This window comes from Diplotaxodon limnothrissa, linkage group LG18 (genome assembly GCF_057381915.1).
Source record: "Diplotaxodon limnothrissa isolate DT_005_m linkage group LG18, D_limnothrissa_male_GT1.1, whole genome shotgun sequence".
In the NCBI taxonomy this organism is placed as follows: Eukaryota; Metazoa; Chordata; class Actinopteri; order Cichliformes; family Cichlidae; genus Diplotaxodon; species Diplotaxodon limnothrissa.
The window spans coordinates 8,272,052-8,293,323 of record NC_140613.1 but is presented as its reverse complement, the minus strand read 5'-3'; the positions used below and the strand labels follow the sequence as shown (position 1 = coordinate 8,293,323).

At 38.5% G+C, this 21,272-nt stretch overlaps 4 protein-coding genes across 4 annotated transcripts in view; 1 reads left to right on the top strand and 3 right to left on the bottom strand.

The window, feature by feature from the left end:
- The window catches only part of pip4p1a (phosphatidylinositol-4,5-bisphosphate 4-phosphatase 1a), a 37,524-nt gene extending 27,403 nt beyond the window's left edge, over positions 1–10,121 (bottom strand). The window contains exons 1-2 of the mRNA XM_085377691.1: positions 9,934–10,121; positions 8,858–9,051 (exon numbers count right to left, since the gene is read on the bottom strand). Coding sequence (XP_085233817.1) covers positions 8,858–9,051; positions 9,934–10,051 — 312 coding nt within the window. The 5' untranslated portion in view covers positions 10,052–10,121. The remainder of the gene's footprint in view (positions 1–8,857; positions 9,052–9,933) is intronic.
- Positions 10,122–11,470: 1,349 nt separating this feature from the next.
- On the bottom strand, positions 11,471–14,590 carry dnaaf6 (dynein axonemal assembly factor 6). The gene is made up of 6 exons (XM_085377852.1): positions 14,436–14,590; positions 14,010–14,076; positions 13,811–13,916; positions 13,499–13,595; positions 11,878–11,963; positions 11,471–11,637 (listed from the first exon to the last, which is right to left on the bottom strand). Exons 1-6 carry the CDS (start codon positions 14,529–14,531, stop codon positions 11,508–11,510), a joined length of 582 nt encoding a protein of 193 aa, XP_085233978.1. The 5' UTR covers positions 14,532–14,590; the 3' UTR covers positions 11,471–11,507.
- Positions 14,591–15,813: 1,223 nt separating this feature from the next.
- On the top strand, positions 15,814–16,702 carry LOC146613031 (MICOS complex subunit MIC26-like). The gene has a single exon (XM_085377851.1). It carries the CDS (start codon positions 15,847–15,849, stop codon positions 16,459–16,461), a length of 615 nt encoding a protein of 204 aa, XP_085233977.1. The 5' UTR covers positions 15,814–15,846; the 3' UTR covers positions 16,462–16,702.
- A 1,278-nt stretch (positions 16,703–17,980) lies between these two features.
- eif3f (eukaryotic translation initiation factor 3, subunit F) lies at positions 17,981–21,251 on the bottom strand. The gene is made up of 8 exons (XM_085378140.1): positions 21,134–21,251; positions 20,660–20,730; positions 19,692–19,771; positions 19,470–19,607; positions 19,286–19,377; positions 18,984–19,120; positions 18,714–18,827; positions 17,981–18,110 (listed from the first exon to the last, which is right to left on the bottom strand). Exons 1-8 carry the CDS (start codon positions 21,243–21,245, stop codon positions 18,033–18,035), a joined length of 822 nt encoding a protein of 273 aa, XP_085234266.1. The 5' UTR covers positions 21,246–21,251; the 3' UTR covers positions 17,981–18,032.
- Between the last annotated feature and the right edge of the window lie 21 nt (positions 21,252–21,272).

The following is a 21,272-nucleotide window of genomic DNA, read 5'->3' as shown; positions in this document are numbered from 1 at the left end:
ATTATGGTTTTGACTTTTTAGGGGACTTGCCTGTGTGTAAGGTTCAAGAATTCTGATCATCTAATCTGCTGCATGCAGTTGTATGCACATGCACAGCTGCTGCAAATGTGTGCTTGCCACTGCGTTGCCAAAGGCGAACTTCAGTCAGTGGAGAATATTGTAATAATTTGGCGGAGGCTTCTCAGTCGAGCAGTAACTGAATTGCTCATTTACTGAACGTGCAACATGTACAGAACTCTTCTGGGAACTAGTCAACCCAACTTAGTGAAACACACACTGAATGCATGCTGGCCCCGCCCACCTACCCACCCACCTACCTCTACCAACCACCACTCCATATCCTGACTGACATGACCTGTGATCCAGTGATTGACAGGAGAGGAAAGACAGTCCAACTTTGTTAACTCTTCATTACGATATGCTCGAGAGGACAAAAGATTTTGCACCTCGTTATTGTTGGACCTCTGTGTGGAAACTGCAAACGGGACGTCATAAGGTAATGCAAAGGACTCTCCTACCTAACATACTCCTTTATTAATTCTTAAGAGCATATATATTTTTTGTGTGTGGGGGGAGGGGGCTTAAAATCGGTGTTAGCTTGGTCGAAATAGCACATTAGCTGAATTATTCTGGAAAAAATAGGTTGTGTGTGTTTTTTTCTTTTCTTATTTAAATATATATTTAGATATATATTTTCCACAGGGAGGGGCGAAGAACACAGGCGCAACGACAGTCTTTGTCTTTTTCCCGCCGAGTGTGGTGCATTGTCCTCCTGCGCTTCTGTTCTATGACTATTGAGAAGCTGGCCATGCTAACAGTGGGACATTTAGCTTCAGCTAAAGCAGCAGGTAAAAATACACATTTAATGAGAATAAAGAAAGACAACTTTTTTTTGGAAATTTAGAGACTGCTAAAACAGTCTTATCCAGTTTTGAGCTTGCTCATGTAGGTTAGCCTGCTTTATTTAATTTTGTGTGAGCTGCAGTACACAACATTAAAAAGTTAATATAACATTAGGTTGGTGGCGTGAGGAACTCCAACCTAAGTTTAATATTTATTATTTTTTTAAGTGGGAAGGGGAGCATGTTTTTTTTCCTTTAATACAACGTCTTCCAGGGTCTTTTTCATAGGAAAACCGTGTAACGTCTGTGTTAGGTTGGTCAAAAGAGCAATTAGTTGAATTATTCTTGAAAAGATGGGTTGTGTGTTTTTTTTCTTTTATTTACTTATGTAAATATATTTTTCAAGGGTTAAATAAATGCAACATTAAATTAACAATTGTCTCTCTGTCTTTTCCCGCCCATTGTGGTGCATTGCTGTCCTCCTGCCCTTGCTGGCTGCGCTGACAGTGTGATGTAGCCTCAGTGTTTGTGTTTTAAAGGCTTTTTCCACCAAGATGTCTGTTGAGAGAGAGATGACCTTACCCATCACACCAAGGGTAATAGCGCTTGGTAAGTAAATAGTTTCAATCCTCTTGTAATATTTTTGTAAAAAATCTATGTAATTATTGTGGTATTTGTACCCACAACAACTTACTTAACAGGGGTTTGTCTGTTTTATATTGTATAAAAATAGAATCCACACAGTTTGCTGCTGTTTCTCTTATTATTTATTATACACAATGACCAACAGGAAAAAACAGCCTAACATTTCAGCACAGGCCAAAATGCCAAAACATTAGGCAGTTTTTTCCTGTAATTGATCATAATTTTCATTACATAATAAATAATAAGAGAAATAGCAGCAAACTGTGTGGATTCTATTTTTGTACAGTGTGAGGCCTGCTATCCAGCATTCTTGTGGAAACCTTATTTGTAAGGGTGAGCACATTGTCTTATTGGACTCTTGTCTGTTTTTAGGGAATAATTTCATGTCTGCAAGCCGCTGGATGATCAGTTTGGAGGGCAAGGTATTTTATGAGCCTGAGCAGATGCATGACTTTGCCAGCACCCTTGCTGTCTTCTTTGCGTCATACTACGTTTTCAACCTTGAGTATCAGGAGTCAGCGTCCATCACACAGGAGATGATACAGAGGTAAATACTTTACACCATTAAAGCTTACACCATTTAAGAATGAAATATATGTGATAGCTTGACTACAGTTGCAGAAACATATAGGTGATTGCTGTAATGTATGTTTTAATTTTGAAATTAAAGCAGCCTTTTTTCCGTTAAAAGGTTCTTTGTGAGGATCAATCCAGACATGGGAACAAAATGCCCTGCAAAACTTGGTACAAGCTGCAAGACAGGTCGTGTCGTAAAGAGGAAGGTTACAAGCATCAGCCCTCGGATCACCACCTTCCTCCAGCGGCTCTCTGAGTTTGAATGGCGGACTTCCAACTAGGTAAGAATACAGAGATGATAATATCTTTTACATAGCTGATAATTATATACATACTGTACACACATCCATACAACAGTATGAATGATCTCAGACAGATGTGAACAAGTGAATAACCTGAGCAAACATGAATATTGATGATGTGTCTTTGACAGGTGGTGATAAAGACTACACTGAACCCGACCATCCTGGTAACGGAAATCTAAATCCCATGTCACATTCTATTTCCTGGGACCCACTGATAATTATTACATTTTGTAAATGATTTTTGTTTTACAATTGTAATAGTTTATTTAATGTTCATGCTGGTGGGTTTGTCCTGTTTTTAGTGGAATGAAAAACTGTTTTCCTTAAAAAAATCAGACACGGAAAGGTGAAGGACTGTGTAGTTTTCATGTACGCTTCTATTTATTTTGGTTATTGACATTGTTTTTATTCAGTTGAAAAATGTTTTTCTTGTTAAAAAAATATCAACAATAAATGTTGGTTTAATTCACTATTCTGAGACTACTTTATTGAATTATATTGTTTTTTGTAAATGTTCTTATATTGAATATGAATGTTAATATTATTTTATATGCTGTAAAACACAATTACAGTCTAAACAAATTATACTGTACACAATTACAGTGTTATACCATAAACCACATTTGCAGTACAGTGATACTATAAAACTTAATCACGGTAAGTCTTTCTAACTGTAAACCACGTTTACAGTAAAGCTGTTATACTGTAATATATGTTTACAGTAAAGTGGTTGAACTGTAAAACATCACAACAGTAAAGATACTGTAGATTAGTAATTACAGTAACTTACTGGCAATAGTGTTGCCAGTAAGTTGCTGTAAAAATACAATAAAATGTCTAACAGTGTAACCATTAACTGCGATAATAAACATTTTTTTAAATGCAAATCTGAGGCTGTAAAATAACAATTAATACTGCTTGCAATTACTGTTCCTGATTGCCATCCCACGCCTGCTGTCAAATTAAAACAGGAATGAGCAAAATTGCACATCAAAATCTTACTAATTCATGAGTCTAATTAAGGATAATAAACATCCCGCAAATTACACATATTTACTTAAAACAAATAACCGCTGTCTGACATCATCCTCTGCATATCTTTTGGATTTGAGCCAACCCCTGATGTATGTAATAAAGCACGTTTGCACTCTCAGATCGACATCAGTGTAAATGTTTTGCATGTTTCATGAGGTGGTGGAAAACAGGATATCCTCACACCTCTGACATATTTCTGCATATCTGCATATGTCGCCTCCATCTGTAAATTCCTCATTATGCCCATTGGTATATCTGGACACACTTCATATTTCTTCTTCCATGCGCACACAGATTTGCATGGCTAGTGAAGCACACTTGTGGAGCCCCATCAACCTGTGAATCTGGCAGCGATAACTGTACAAATTACACAGGGTGTTACCATCAGCACGACTGTCAAATTGACCCAATCATTGGGATCTTCTTCCACGGTCAAACCCGCGAGTTAAACTTGGTAATTAAAGTTGCAGCTGAGCATCTGTTTACTGCACACCTGACCAATCTTTAGCTGGTGGTAGCAAATGAAGAACTTCACTATATTATTGCCAAATTATTTGCGATACCTGTGTAATTACAACATTAGAATAATTAGACCGGCTTCTAAACAATGTCAAGCTTCGTTTAGAGCTATTAGTATTGTTTGCTGAGCCTTTCACAATGTTTGATTGTGTACCTCACCTCTATTTTCCCATCAGCATTCACTCCAAACAAGGCTGGAAACTAGAGCTCAACTATTATGGGTCATTTGAGGCCTCTGATGATTGCTGGAAGTAAAAATGATTGAGATTCATCAGCCATACTCTTCGTGTTTATACATTTTAGAGATGTTCCCGGCAACTAATTTACCAATTGTTTATTTTTGTAAAAAGTAATCACCTAGAATCTTACAGCCAAGTGTGTGTATTTAATAGCCATTTGTAGTCAGATTGTTCAATAATCATGCTGTTTAATTGACAGGTGTCGCTATATAACAGCACACAACACACAATATCAGATTAGCTAGCAGAGTTTGGTTAATATTAAAGGCGCCACATGCATGCATTAAATAAGAGAGTGAAAAGGCAATCTGTGTGGGCTTGTGGGGGAGGGTATCATAAGATTTTAAAACCAACAGGTAACTGCTATTGTGCACGATTAAAATAAGAATAATTATTTTAACCAACTAAATATCTGCTGATGACTAGCTAGGGCGGCAACTGTTAAACGACTAGTTGTGCATCTCCATAATACACACGCATACACATGTAGAAGGTTAAGTGATGAGGTTGCTGTTAATCAACACTCCAGCAATGCAATTCCCAAGCCAGTTTCCAACTTGTCATTAAGACACCACTAAAATCTGCTGTGAGCAAAAGAAGGTGACCAGGTGTCTTCCAGCATTTTTAATTGTTGTCCCACCATTCCATATACTGGGACTACGTCCAACATTTTTGAGTTTTTCTTATTTACTAAAGTCAACAATGAAGAGCAGACATTTACTCTAAAGCCTGCCTTTCATCCAAAGCGGTCCTCATGGGTCAAGGGCAGCTTTTGTTACTTATGCTATGCTCAACAGGGAAAATTTTATGTCAAGAGAATATGATGCAATGGACCACAAATAAAGGGAAATGCAAAAGTAAAGAGTGGAAAAATTACTTGAAGAGGATGAAGCTAGTAAAAAGCTTTTCCTATGTTTCTTCTTCTACATTACAAAAACATTGTGGTTTAAAAAAATGATATCCCAGTCTATGCAGTCCTACTGAAGTTCAGTTATGATTAGCAGAGGGAACAGCAGCTGAAATAACAGTTAAAACTTTTAAAAGTTATTGTACATAACTAGAGAGAGAGCTGTGAACGTTTTATTTATCATTAATCCCTCTATAATCTGTCCGTTTTTATTTTTAGCAACAGTATTGGTAATATGTATTATAAACAGTGGTGTTGCAATGCGCTCTGCTAAACAAACTGTAATGAAACCACTTATGATCAACTCCAAACCTCTTTTTTTGCCCCTTACATTCAGTTTAAAAGTTTGTCATACAGGATAACATATACACTGATAGCAATAGACTGATCGGCCGTCTAGGCAATTATTATCCCAATGGGCTCTATGAGACACTGGGCCTGCTGTGGAGGGCCACATGAATAAGTGGAACTCAATTCAATGTCAATTTTATTTATTTATTTATTTTTTAAATGGATGCGGCCCTGCTCTACTGGAACTAAGTGCTAATCAATAAATTATTTCTAATAATTTGCTAAATTTATGAGTATTAGAGACATATATCCTATAAACACCTACTGGATTGCTAATGTGAAACTGTACAAATCTGCAAGCAAGTCTCATCATGATTTGATTTTTCTTATTTCTTTTATTTTTGCCCCTTCATCTCCACAGTCATTTAGCCTTTGACCTAGAAATCAATCTCACTGTGTCATCCCGGATGACTCAATCCCTAACATGCAACTGCAGGACATAGAAGAAAGAAGAGGAGGCTTGACATAGGTAGCTATAACTGAAGATGTAGAGCTATATCGCATGCCAAAGTATATTTAACTTGCAATATATTAAACAGCTGTGACACACAACTTGAATAGCAGGGGTTACTTTCTGGTATTTCTGTTATTCACCAATGTTGTATGTGAAAAATAAAACAAAGATAAGTGAAACATTTACATTCTTGTCATGGTGCAATGACTTATTTGACAGCTGAGATGACACATTTGAAACAAAAAACATAAAAATATGCATAGCGGATTTCAGCTGAGTCATGTGATACTTAGCTGAATTCCCTCTAAAATAACATTTTGAAAGTGAGGATGTCACACGTTGTTTAAATGCTTTTTGCCTGACTTGCCCCTTCCTCCCCTCCTCGTATCGGACATCTTTCTCTGAGAGGCACCAAAGGAACCACTATACCCACTACATTGGTCACCTTGCATGCCACCAGTGGCTTAATAACAGTCACATCCATTTATGCTCATCATTATAGTACAGGTACCTGTTGCATTATTCACCTGAACAACAGGTGTTGCCACTCAGACAACACCTCCACATCAGTGCTGGTACAAGAGCAGAAATTCCAGTGTTTGGGGTTTTTTTGTGAATCTGACATTGCCATTTTATCATTAAAACGGCAATGTCATATGTTGCCGTTCGCCAGACACCGGACAGCAGGTATAATGGGACCCTAACACTTGAAGAGAGGAAGCGAGGAGAGAAATGAGTTCAAATGAGATTGCACTCTCCTGCCCAAAACAATCAAATTAAGTTTAGGACAAACTAGTTTGCACCAGATGAGCCCTGGAAAAGCAACTGTGTTTTCAAACCCTGAGACTACTCAGCTGATTTCCTGCAAATCTAACTTGACGCGTGGCGATTGGGAAACAAACAAACAAAAAAAAAAAGTATGATGTAATTTATAAATGTTTAATGGTGTGTGATTGCTATGCACAGTAGGCTGAAAAGTGTTTCATTACAGTATTTTCACAAGGATTATAGGAACCATTAGTGACCTCACAGCAAACTCTGGGGATTATCCAGAGTAATGAGGATGTTGATTCTGGAAAAAAAAATGCTTTTAAATTTTTTGATGGCTCTGAGCAAAAAAGGGGAAGATTACATCCACCTTATATTAACATAAAGGGTGACAACACCAAATTTGGCAATGTGGTCACAACACATGTTTTGTAATTGTAGCTGGGCAGTATATCGCTTTATTTTAAAGACCGCAACATTATTTACATTTTGTCTTGCCCTATCTATCTATCTATCTATCTATCTATATATATACATACACATATATACATACATACACATATATACACATGTGTGTGTTAGTCTGTACATTAAATGCATGGAACATATTGATAGGTTACCTATATTAAATGTATATAAACATACTTCTGACAGAAACATAAACTATTTATAACACTAACAGTTTACAAACTTATACAGCTGAACAGCATTCTGGGTAATGTTAGCCAGCCAGGTAGCATAACAGTCTATTAACAGCTGGGAGGAGCTCTGTTAATATATTCAAGACTGATGGAGGATGAAGGACTGTGTTTACAGTATTTCAGTTTAAAAAGTTAAAATATGAATTTTGCCTTGATTTCTGAACCTGATTGTTTCTGTGCTGGATTTTCACTCAGGGTACGGCTCAAACAGCCTCCAGACATATCTATAGTCATGTGATTCTAGGATCTCATGTTACTAAAGACTAGCAGGGGTTATTCCTGGAGACATAAATAATAACTCTAAATGGAGATTCCTTCACAGCTCTTCTGTAGAAACATTAATGCTAAAGACCCATGTGCTGATTTTGTTTAGAAACAGCTGAAAAAATAAAGCGGGATTACTGCTCTCATGCCCCTCTGAAACTCTCTTTGGCCTTGCAGTAGTGGTGCATGAGTCTTTTGGGTGTCACGTGGGCTTAAATGCTAACCGTTTACATCTCACAAGATATGGATATAGGAATGTTTGACTAGTGAAGGTCGGAACTGTCACAACTGTGTTATAACAAATGAACTGAAAAGCAGAACAGACACCCTGCTGAAGACTGGCATTATATCCCTGTGTTGTACATTTAACGTTTGTTAACAGAGCTTAAGAGCGGATTATTTACCGTTTTGGTCGTGTGGTTTCATTTTAATTATGTTTTCTTTCTTTTTAAGTGTTTTATACTTTATATACTCCTGGAGGAGAATGGGCCACTGTAAGCCTATATAAAGGCTCAGTTACACCAATATATTAATAATACTACAACTACAACTTCTAATAATACGGAGATGTACTATTGAACCTCTATAATCTTAAAAATACCACAAAACAAAAATTTTGCTCATACCTTCCCTACATCACACATTGGTTTGCGCATTAACATACTGGAGGCTCTGGTGTGAAGGTGCTCAGTACCTAAAGATACTGCACACACAGTAGCTCCTTGTAAGTCACAAGGTATTTACGCTCTACTCATAATACTCAAAACGTTTTTCTAATTTTACAAAATGAACCTCACGTTATACTAAATAAGACGTGTTCTTTTCTATGTTCTTCTGTTGTCCTAAATCTTTTTTATGTGTTAAAACAGTTTATAGTAACAATTCAATTACAAACAGCTAGATGCTGGGCTAGTACAGGAATAGTTGTAATTTGTGCTAAAAAAAACAAAAAAAAAACAAAACATAAAACAAACAAAACAAAATACAATCCCTCATTTTCAGAACCAAAAATGGGGGGGGAAAAGCCAACTTAATTCATGTTGAAATTGTTTGATTCATACTGGGGTTCACCTTTTTCCATCTGGACAAAGGTCTATGGTCGCAAAATGTAAAACAAATATCTTTGTTTCTGCAGCCATCATTCAGATCAACAAATTGTATCTTCTATTCCTTTGAGCTGACATAATGTAACCTGAAGTAGCCAACGGGCTTTACACCTGGGTCTACAGATTCCTCTGGAAACCAACCTACCGTAGCTTCATTGCAAACCCCACACTTCACCACGTGCTGGTGAATCTTGCCCTCCACAGAGATGAGGCTCTGACACACCCTGCAGCTGATAACAGGGGCACTGCCACTCTCTGGTGAGGTGAGAGGGGAATAGGGCGGAGGGTCCTCCCCTAGGAGCACCGATGGCTGCGTGGGGCTGGGGAATGGAGGGAAACCTGAAGGCAAGGGGAAAAATACAACAGTAGTAAGGACTAGTGAAGGGACACAGTCATAAGAGTTGTGCAGTGAGCTGGAAAAAGCCTCAATTCCCATGACAAATACCCTGTTATGATAAACAAGATAATAAGATTTGGTCTGGAGTTCAGCAGAAAGGAGCTTTAGAAGAAAAACACTCCTGGAATGCTGAGCGGGCTGAGCTTTAACAAATGAGGCTGGGTATTTGTGAAAGACATTTGTGAAAGGTATTTGTGAAAGCCATTTACTCACAGTGTGTGAGTAAATGGCTCAGTTCCATCTAGAAGTCATATGCAGCATGCAGCCCATGTTTCTCAGTTGATCTATTCAGGCACATTTGTCCCTTTCTAGGTGAACGATCATTGGTCGTCGCTCTCCTTTGCAGAATCCCTCGGCAGCCTCCATAATGGCTTTCTCACATGCCAATCAAATCAGGTGTTTCTCGTATGCTAGCTAGCTTAGAGAAACAGTTATCTAGCTTGTGAAGAAAATCGGCTCTCTTAAACTGCCAAATTATATGCACTAATTTGTGTTAAACCCGTAAATGAAATATAATTTGATAATAACGTTACCGAGCTGCATGACTGAGGCTTTGCGGATGGTTTGCCGGTGCTAAGCAGCGCTAGCTGTCAAGCTAGGTTAGCCAGTGAGCACAGCGTTGATTCCCTCCTGTGCTTTCTTCCATTATTTTAAAACTATCGGTTTTATTCAAACAGTAAATGCTTTGTAGCTTTACACCACATACTGACCAAACACAATCACACTAGGGTGACCCCTTCTTGTTGTGATGGCTGAGCTAGAAGAAGAGGCTAATAAAAGCTAAGCTAACTGAGGGTGGAGGAGAGAGCACCATGGATACTCACTCGGTGGTTTGTTGGGCACACCGTACGGTCCCGCACCGGGGGACAACCCGCCGTTACCGCTGCCGAGAGCACCATCGCCCAGATCTGATAATAACGGGGACCTCTCGCCGTCCGCCATACCGAGAGCGAGGCGTGGGGATTAGGGGGGGAGAAAGCGGAGAGAGATTGCAGACCGATACGGTGTTGTATTGTTGTGTCGGAAATGCAGGCGTCACATGATCACACCACCACCACTACGACCGCTGCTGCGGTAACGATGCTCGGGGGTGTGGCACTGCTCACCGGGGGGTGCTACGAGTTGCGAATGTAGGAAAGTTACATTGGAATTATTTGTGAATTATTTACCCCCAGTATTCGATGCACCAGTATAACAAACGCAGGTAGCTAGTTTTTCTCTCCAGTCATCAATGGAAAATTACTAAAATACTCTACTTAGATACTTTTCTTTGATCATGGTAAAAATTAAACAGTCCTTCAGACACTTGACTTGAAATGAGGAGAATGAATGAACAATTAATAGTTAAAGTTTAAGCCTGCATGATGAAAACTGTCTATGTGTCTTTCTATATAAGTTGTTATTAGCAGTAATATTACTTGCAGTAATATTAGAAATAGTAGTGGTGGCGCTGGTAGTAGTAGTATGATTGATTGTTTCCAAAACGAGAACAAGTATAAAGATGATAAGAGTTAGTATGTAATTCAGTAAATGCAGCATCTCCATTAAGTTTTGTGTGAATATATAAGTATTTTTTTAAAATGAAGGCTGAGCAATTTTCTTGTATATCATCTTCAGGCAGCACTGAGCTCTGGGTACTCCTGTATGGAGTTTGCATGTTCAAAACTCTCCCCACAGCCCAAAGACATTAATGAGGAAAGATTGACTGGTAATTCTAAATTCTCCTAGGTGGGACTGTGACGTGAATCTTTTTTCGGTCACTATATATTAGCCCTGCTGGGATAGGCTCCAGTCCAGTGAAAAGTTGTATAAAATGGCTTCAAAAGACCCGAATTCAAAGATTAATTAAGCTGTGTACCAAATTAAGATGTGTACACCATGAAAGTCAGTAATAACAGCTACATTAAGTTGTTGTACTGCAATATACACTATGAATGGTAAATGTTATGCAGATAAAAGATTGTTTAAAAATAGACAGTTCCAGGTATCATGTTCAGTGTTCCTCAAAATAAGGGTTTCCCCAACCTTACACACAGTACGCTTGCATAATGGTGAGCAAAGGCTGAATACATCTGTACATATTGTATGTTTTTTGTTTATTTTTATCAAATTTGCAAAAAAATTTAAAGTAAATTTTTTCATGTTGTCATTGTAGGGTATTGGGTGTAGAAATTTGAAGTGAAAAATGAAAATAATCCATTTTGGAGTCAAGTATTTATTAGAAATCCACAATTTAACAGTCATAGAGGCTGTGATGGCACAAGCAATAGCTTAAACTCACAAAATTCATGAAGAAATTCATAGCAGAGTTTTTGCTGATTATTTTCCAATTCCTTTCTGGTTTTAATGCTTAATGTGTCAGTTTGTATAATGTTATTTGCTGCTAAATCATCCTTTTTCATTGCATATTGATGAAGTCCATAGGACGCTTCATTAGTAGAGTCACCTCCAGTTCCTCCCTCTCACTGAAGAACTGGGCCTTGCTCTCATTTTTGTGGACCGGATCGGGGAGATGGAGCCCCAGTTTGCTGAAAACAGATGGAAAGGCAGGTTAAAAAAAAAAACAAGTAGCACTGAGGGGGGGATGATATATGTCTAACACTGAAAGACATTAAGAGTTGTGTGATAAAGCAATCAAAGCTCAGATCTTGGCATGCACCTCTGATTAAAAGGAAATATCTGAAACAGGGCGCTTCTGGCCTTAAATGTTGCCTCTAAGTCTTCAGGGAATTAAAAATGAAAGCAAACATTTTCAAAGGATCTCTTACTATTTCGGCGTCCGTAGATCAAGGAACTTTTCTTTCACATCCAGTACCACCTCTTTTGCTTTAGTGTCTGGTAGTTTGATTTTTACCTACAAGTGAGGGAAAAGTTAGCATTGTTATTATTCTACACTGTTCACATTAATATATATATATATGTATCATTTTTATTTTAAAAACATTTCCCCTTTTTTATTCTTCAATTGTAATGCAAGATTAGGTTTTTAAAAATACTTTCCTCCTTCCAGTATATGTGATGCTGGGTTTTTTAGATTGTTAGTTGTTTCCTACTTTGAATATTACTTCTACTTCTACTTCCACTTTTTAAAGGTTAACACACATTACATGTGAAACATCCCAGTTTGAGATCCTGAAACAGCTAGTGTACTACAGTGTTGATTTCAAAGCCGGATAAATGGTTGCATCATGAAGGGCATCCAGCATAAAATGTGTGCCAAATCAAATATGCGGATCTGCTGTGGAGATCCTTCCAGTAGGTGAAAGTACCTAAATAGCTGCTGTAATTATTGTGCCATATCGGTGATTATTCCAGAATCAAGCATCTTACTATGACCAATCTAAAAGAGTGAATGCACGTAATCTCAATATTTATAAGTGTTTTAACACAAACTATTTTAAATACACACTCCAAATATTATTTATTGGAAATCTTTTTACATATGTTTTAATGCATGCTCAATAATACAGGTGAGGAAATCCCAGAAAGTTGATTCTTTTCATTTGGATTTCAGTAGGAGAAACACTACATCACCCATCCAAGTGACTTTGTCAGTCTCAGCTAAATGCAGGTTTCCCCAACCTTACACACAGTATGCTTGCATAATGACTGAAACTAGCAGCATTGCTTAACAAAGAGCCAGAAGGTCTGTGGTTATGACAATGCGTGTTCTGATCATGAAAGCAATAGTGCTTTCTCTCATTATGCAACTGTATTGTTTATAAGTTTGGGGAAACCTGCTGTCAGCTGAGACTGAAGGAGTAACCCGGTGAAATGTTTCTCCCACTGAAATCTAGATGAACAAAATCAGCTTTATAAATCTATAAACAAGACTTTTGTTTAGATTTTGTTTAGAAGATTGGAAGTTAAAGACAATGAAAAAACACCCTGATCTATGATGTCTTCTTTGTAATTTGTTGCTGATCGAAGTATTGTAAGTCAGTTCATCTGTATTTTGGAGTGAAAATGATACAAACATACTAAAACACACAATTCCCTTAAATATACATAACATTTCATATTTACACAAAGTAACAGACAAAGGCAATCTTAGCAATTTGAGAACATTTTGAAGTATCTGTCAGAGATCAGGTGAACAGTAGAGGAAAGATAAACACTATTAGAAGCATTTAAATATTTTTTACATATATAGAGCCTGGTCACTATAGCGTTAACCTGTCTCACCTGTGCTCCTGAACATTTTTAGACTGTTCCTTTCTAAAGTCTAAAACTAACTACGTCTTCAACAGAATTATCTGAAGCCAGCCAACATTTAACAGGAGATTCATGCCTTGCTGCTCTTGATCACAACCTTGTGCATTTCATTTTAGTATCAAAAAAGTGCACTGAGTGAAGTGTTAAGAAATCTTGTGACACTTGGTAAGTTACCAGCATGGCTTCACAACACATGGAGGATGGATCCTTTCTGCTTAATCCCAAGAAGAGATCCTCTGTTCCTACACTCTGCTTCAGGATTATTTCATACCTGCACACAGAGGTTATAAATGAAGCAGACACACTAAAACCAAACACAACAAATATCACATTACCAGACATTTAAAGGAGATTAAACTCAGAAACAGACAGTGTTTGAGAAAGTATGAGGACTCTTTTGAACCTTTAAATATCCGCTTTTCATAATGTTTGATGCTTTTTTACATCCACTGTTGGTGTGTGTCTCTTTCTGCATTGCAGTCTTACTCAGGTTGTGGCCTTGGGTCAGTCAGATCATCATACTGTGAGCCTTCGGCCACTTCTTCTTCATACCAGATATCTTTGCTGTTCTTCTTCGTGTTTGCGGTTGACACTAATTAAACAGTCACATAAAGAGAGAAAGACAAATGCAGAAACAGTATGCTTGAATAAATACTTTTTTAGAGTGCTTATAATTGAAAAATACCTTGTTTTTCGTTTTTGGGTAGGGGGCCAATATGTCCGGGACCCAAACGTGCATATGCTTTCACATCCTGTGAACATAAACTAATATTAGTGTGGGGAGAGACTTGGCTTAATGGTTGCTGTAGTTGAAATACAATGATACATATTCTGTCCACTTCGTTTTACTCCATATTCTCCCATTGGTCCTCCCTGCCCACACCTGCAGACTAATAAACTTTACACCATTTTTCTAAATACCCTAAAATTTATATTTTTATTGAAAATTTATTTTTAAAGGTTCATTTTGCTAGTGTTGATTGATTATCCTTCCTATATACATAGGATTAAAATGTTGCTTTTTGAAAAATGTAAAGAGACTACAATTTCTGAGGAATATACTAAAGGCTAGTGTTAGCAGGGTTTTAACATGAACGCATGTAGATCTTACTTTACACTCATCTTCCTCTTCTTCATCCTGCTGACTGGACAACAAGGCAGACAGAGCCCGGAGGCTCTTTGCGGAAGATACCCCAAGACAATCCATTCAGAAAAAACTAATAAACAAAATAAAAAGCGCTGCGGACACAAACGAGGAGAAGAAAGCTGCTAAACTATAAGTAACTATGACAAAACAATTATTTTAATTGGTGCTAGTATACTAATTTTAGCAGCTCACGTTTGGATTGTTGACGCTTTCTGTTTCCCTGGAGACGCCAGGCTTTCCCGCTGCCATGGCAACCAGTGACGTCGAACAAATTACGTGGCCAGAGTCACGGTTACGCAGATCGCCGTGAGCTAAGAAGCCTTGCCAGGGAATTTCTAATATCACGATCTCCTTTTGCTCTCTTTTTTTTTTTTATTGCAGCTTTGAGAATAATGCATACTGTACTGTATACGAGAAAAACTAGGCACTGAGAAAACAAACAACAAAGAAACAAAGACTTATTTTAGCACAGAGTTGTATAAGAATGAACGACTGCTTCATTAATGTAATGTCCCACTGACTATTTAAATTTAACTGAAAGTTAATTCACGTAATGGTTTAAAATAGGTGTCATATTTATGCCTGAATGGGTTAGCAAGATGGCTGCTGGGTGACTTTTATAGGACGCTGTTACAGGCTAAATGCTTTATGCACTGTAAACAGCTTTGCTTTAGATTAGTCCGGCAAAAGTGCAGTCTAAATATCAGTGGTGTATCTAAGATTGTAAATAAAAGAAAGAATGACTATAAGTTGTTAAAACTGTTTAAAAAGAAAGTGATGTAAGTACTAATAATTTCATCCAATTTAGCCTACCTCAGGTAGCAGACCTTGCCTTAGCTTTGACTTTTACGTGGAATATTTGAGTATCATATTATGAGGGCAGTGGATCAGAACAGTAGATATCCCAGTTAAGCACAGAGGACTTTATTGTAGACTACTAAAATAAAGCAGCTTGCTTAAGTCCTCATTCTAACTTCCTATTTTAAAGTTGTCATTAAAAATATAGTTCTTACAGTGTATTTAGTTTACCCATACCTTCACAATCTACCTTTAACAAGTAGGTTATTCCTTTTTTGCAACTTTATTGATAACGAACCCATTCAAACATATGCATGACAGGCAGTCAATTTATGGTGAAACTTTTTTAAACTGCATATCTTTGGAGTTCCATATGAAGCACGGTTTGGAGATGTGGGCACAGACATCATTACTATCTGTAAAGAAAGCCTTGTCCTCACTGATATACTTTATTCCTCCTGCCACTGTTTGCGCGCTTTCAAGCGTAGTAAAAGCGTTTGGGTGAGAATCAGAGAGGCGGGGCTATCTGCCTTGTCCCTCCGTGAATACCGTAGTGAATGCATGGCCCGCGGGGATCATGTTGAAGGTGACAGGTAGTGCCATGCCGGGAGCCCTGCGATTTTCACCGTTCACCGTGTTTGCTGCTGCCGGTGACGGCGAGAAGGAACCAGCGGTGGCTCCGTTAAACGTGGACGAACTGTCTCTGTACACCGCTCCCCCGGAGAAGTTTCAGTACGTGGAGCCTAAAGCCGGGCAGCTGGAGGAGCGAGTCGCCACCCTCAGGAAGTTATCGGAGCCGTACACTGCTTGGTGTCAGGTCACCTATGAGAAAATTAAACCCAAAGTTCAGGGGGTCTTCCAGTTTGGGAACGACGCATACGCCTATGTGAAGAACCCCCCGAAGGACTTCTACCCCCGGGCGGGAATCATCGGCTTTACCGGAGTCCTCGGGCTGGTTCTTGCCAGAGGTTCCAGGATTAAGAAACTCATCTACCCGACCACTCTCATGACCCTGAGCGCCTCTCTCTACTACCCGGAGCAAGCAGCGTCCATCGCAAAGTCAACCGGAGACTCCGTGTACGACTTGGCCGTGCAGAGCTACGCAGCGGCGGAGAAGATCCTAAACCCCCAGAGCAAAGCTGAGAAGGTCAATAAACCCGAAAAGAGCAGCGACTCCGAGACCAAACAGTGACGACCCCGGCGTGACTGCAATAACCGAGCAGTAGCCAATCACACAGCAGCTTTATCCCGATACTGTAAACTGAGCGCTTTCTAGACAGTGTGACTTTTTCATGCCTACACTTTGCACTAAGCTTCACATGAAACTCAGGCCAGGCAAAGGGAAGGGGGGATTTGCAACTTGAATGACTCCCTTCCGATTTGAATGTGTATTTATGTAGAGATAAAGCAGTGTCTTACATTAAAGTTGCTTTACCGCCTTGATTCTGTGTCTTATAATGCCACATGCACAAACAAGATGGTCAGCACCAAAGAGAAGAAAACTAATTCAGGATTTTAATAATCAGTCGTTTATTTTAACAATTTTGTTCAATGGAGTGACAAAGACCAAAGTAGGCAAGTCACATTTGATCTGAAATTGTGTATTAGTTTCAAGTTTTATTTGTCATATACAGGAAACAATTATTATACTCACAGATTTTAAACATATTTTATAAAATAGGTTTTGCTAAAAAGTCATTATCCTACATAAACTCAAAACATTTGTAGTATTAAGTACTCATTAGACCCATTTGCATTATACTGCTCAGTAATGCTGGATATATCTCAGCTTTATATTTGAATGCTTTTAAAGTAAAAACTTCAAAGTCATTCTAAAGCTTTAAAGTAAATGGTATGGAGTAGAAATGGCTAAAAACACTGAGTGGAAGTAGAAAACAGCATGACCCAGAAGTACTTAGAAGCACTACTTAAAACGACATACACACCCACCATGACATCACCTAATTAGTAAAATCTCAGCTTTGAGTTGAGCAATTTTGCTATTGCCAGCTTAGCATTCTGAAACTGGATACGCCAAAACAACCAGTGGTTCAGTCTGAAATTAAGCCCATGCTCATTGGGTAGCAACTTGCAAATAAAATGTCATTAGCCAATGAGCATTTCCTGGAAAATCATAATTTCTGACTTAGTAAATTTAATGTTTTATGAAATATAACTTGTGACTGAGCTCACAAATAATCAATAAAATGTTGATGTTAAAAAGGACTGGAAGGCCGTTAACCTTATAATTCTATGTAAACCAAAGTCCTTTTACAGGCAGACGTTCCCACCGCCTGCTGACCTTCAGAAAGAATGAAAGCTTGAGGGGCCTCACACCCTTAAACTATGCTCATCTTTTACACCACAAATGAACTCTAGTCAAAATATATTGGTGGAGGGCCAATCAAATGTCATGGGTCGAACAGCCACCCCATGTCCCCCCTCTACATACGCCCATGATAAGATATAAGGTCAGTTGTCTCCTTAAAAATACATTATTACAGATCAAGAATCATGAAGCAGGTTGACAGCAGTAAATGCGAGGTGTCTAATAAGCAGAAAGGAAACGTGTTAGCAGTATGATCCTTCCTTTAATGTTCATTAGCTACTTGTGACAAACCAAGCAGCCTTAAATTTAATTACCATCTTACCACAGGGAATGAACACTTTGTGACTGTTTAACATCTTTATTTTCATATCAGCCAAAAAAAAAAAAAAAAAAAAGTACAAAAATTAAATATGAATGACTTCAAAGAAACCCTCTCAGAGCAGCACCAGCTTCTCATTGAGAGCAATCTGTGCTTGGGTGAGGTTGGACAGGTAGGTCACCATCAACAGGTCCTGCAACAACAAAAGAGAGCATTTAGATTCACACTAAACTAAAGTGAAAGATTATAACAGCATAACAAGGAAACAAGATTAAAGGATGGCAAGTTTGGAAAGATAATGCCCAGATAAATGATGCAAAAATACTTCCATCTTCTAAAGCTTCTAATCCTGAAGTAAAACAGTATGATGCAAGTAGAGCCCAGAGACCATAAATAACCATAAAAACAGGAGGAGAGTTTAATTAAATGCCAAAAACAACTCAGAGCTCACCTAAAGCCTCTTATATAAGAGATATGACAATTCAGTTTACTCTTTTTAGAGCCAATGTGTTTATACGTGGAGAGAAATTAAGTACATTATTGCCACAACAATAAAATTTTCAGCTACTTCCTTGTCACAACAGGTCAGCACAGCGGGTTCGATTTGGCAGTTTATTGCCAGATGATCTTCCTGACGCTAGACTTGTGTCTCTACCACAATAATAAAAATGACAGTGTCTATTAAGCTAGTCTCTACTGCTATTTTTTAAGTGCCATTTGCCTGTCTGTTTAGATCAAATAGCAAAACAAAAACAGTAGTTGTCACTGATATAGTAACTTAAGCACGAGCACTTACATTGATGTTGGAATTGAGCATGTTCTCAAAGTCCTCAGGTGAGATAGTGGGCACTTTGTTTACCAGATCCATCAGGAAACGGCCCACGCTGTTGTCTGCTGTCACCTTGCCAGACTGAAACAGAACAACATGAACTTCATAGCCATCATCAGCGCAAAACTTAATTACTGCTCAAATGTTCCCAGGTGACCAATATTAAGTTAAATTGGCAGGGATTTAATTAGAAAAGAAAAAAAAAAACCCAGGGGACAAGTTTGTCTTGATACTCACCAGCACATCCTCAATGTATGCCAGCACTGTGGTCAACATGTCCTGTACCCTGGCTGCAGCACCACCAACCTGAGACAGGTCAGAGGTCAGCCCCTTGGTACGACTGGGGGTCACACGTGTTCGCTGTAGCAGGTCCACTAAAGAACAAATAGAGAGTATAATATAAAGTTTTCTTTCCTTTCATATGCACCCCAGCGAGTTGTTTGAGACACTGGGATTTAATTATTTGGCATTTCACAGATACTTAGTCACGAAGCATTTGTTTTCAAACAGTCGCCTTCATTTATTCTTTGTATTCTTACCGCCTATCCTCTCAGTGTCATAGTACACATACTTGACAGACAGTGGGGTGAACATCACACCAACTGTCTTTCCTGGCACACCCATCTGCGCACTGTGTAGGAGACACACAAACACATTCAGAGAAGCACTTTCAGGCTGTAGATGATCACATAAACACAGGCGCTGACAGAAAGATCAGCCAACCTGACGTAGGCGCGGATGTTCATTTTGCCACTCTGCAGTGCCGTGTCCACGGTCAGGTGAATGGGATTAGAGGCCTCACGGCTGTAGTACTCGTGGATGAGCACTGAATGTTCTGTGATATCAAAGCCTGTGGCATACCTGTCAGAAAAGATGAACATCTGCTAAAGAATACTGTTTTTTCCACTTTTAACTTTAAATTGTTAATATGACCGACTGACGCACCATCCGATGATGACCTCTGTAGGTGAAACCCTCTTGTGAAGCTCATACATGTTCTTGGCAAACTCCATGTCCACAGCAACCTGTTGTCAAAAACAATGCATTTAAGCACAGCTATGTACACGGTCTCGTAAACATTTCTACAGAATCATCTTTCACTTGTGAAAGAATTCAGTGATAATTACATAACTGCACATTACCTGCACATGTGATGTGACAATAAAAGTGATTTGATTTTGATTTGATAATACATGTATTAGTCATAGCTACCCTGTAAGATATTTTGTAATTCACTGTCTCACAAAGCAGGATTAAACATAGTAGGTGGTATCAAAAACCTTAGAAACTAACGATTTAGCCTCCACCCCATACCTGATAGCATAACACCACCTATAGTTTTCTGAGGGGGGTTGTTTCTATTGTTTACTCAGCTACTCAAAAGTAGTGCTTTGCAACACTATTACACATATCAAAATGAAGTATCGCTACAGTGACCCAGATCATATCCAGAAAAGAACTTCTTGTAACAGGAAGAATCACAATCAGAATACTTTATTAATCCCCAAGGAAATCATGTAGCCTCAGTAGCCATTTAGAAAAACTACCAGGAATTTATTCAGCCTGGTATTTAGCAGCCATATCGAAATTAAAACCTTAATGGACATTTAAAAACCCAGACTCATCTAATTAAAGACACAAAAGCACAAACACACAAGTTTGATAAATTTTAGTTATCTTTTTCTTTGTTGATGCTCCTAAGATTTTAATTCATGACTCTTTGAGTTTCGGATATTTCTAACTGAATAATGCGTTATTCTTTAGATTACTTGCTGAATGTCAGTTTCGTGTCTTGTTTATTACTCGATGGCCGATGTGGAATGGCTACTGTATTACTGGCCCTTTCCACTTGGCTTCAACATCAGCAATAAATAAAATTATGTTAGCTGCAAATAAAGAGTTTAGTAACATACCTCATCTTCAGATTCATTGTGAGGGACAGAGAAGCAGTTGGTCACCTCGATAGAGTGCTTGTCAATAGTACCTGAAAAAAGCAAATGTTTCAGTTCTTACATTATATTGTTGTAGCGACGAGCAGCTTCACTGTAAGTTAGCAAACAAGAGGATTCTCCATTAAATCGACAGTAATAAGCGCTAACATCAGCGATCTTTTCCTGTTGCTAAGCATCAAATGAGTGCAAACCCCACCAAAATGGAAAAAAGTCCAGGTGATTTGCTAACTTTTTAACTATATGAACAACTGAGTGGGCGGCCAGCTGTTACGAGTGATGCCGCTAGCTAACTAACAGTAGCTAATGCTAGTCAGCTGCTGAACTGAACCAGCATGTGTTAGCAGCTAAAGCTAAAAGCAGCTAACTATGCGGCAACTGGTTTCGTGCGAAATCGGTCCAAGCGGCGCAGGACAAACATATTGTCTTTTTACTTACCCAAAAGGGTTCCAATCACACGACTCGCTCCCTCATTTCTTCGCTCGTAAGAGTCGCAGATAGAAGCGAGAACGACGGGATGAATTTTCACAACTGGCCCGAACACCGACATCTTGGAAAAGGAGGGCAGACTACTGAT

Coding starts and splice junctions, on each gene's coding strand:
- dnaaf6 (XM_085377852.1), bottom strand. CDS start 14,531: ATGGATTGTCTTGGGGTATCTTCCGCAAAGAGCCTCCGGGCTCTGTCT. Junction 13,917..14,009: donor ACCCAAAAACGAAAAACAAG/GTATTTTTCAAT, acceptor CTGTTTAATTAG/TGTCAACCGCAAACACGAAG. Junction 13,596..13,810: donor GACCCAAGGCCACAACCTGA/GTAAGACTGCAA, acceptor CTCTGTGTGCAG/GTATGAAATAATCCTGAAGC.
- LOC146613031 (XM_085377851.1), top strand. CDS start 15,847: ATGTTGAAGGTGACAGGTAGTGCCATGCCGGGAGCCCTGCGATTTTCA.
- eif3f (XM_085378140.1), bottom strand. CDS start 21,245: ATGTCGGTGTTCGGGCCAGTTGTGAAAATTCATCCCGTCGTTCTCGCT. Junction 19,772..20,659: donor ACAATGAATCTGAAGATGAG/GTATGTTACTAA, acceptor TTTTGACAACAG/GTTGCTGTGGACATGGAGTT. Junction 18,828..18,983: donor CATACATTGAGGATGTGCTG/GTGAGTATCAAG, acceptor GTTCTGTTTCAG/TCTGGCAAGGTGACAGCAGA.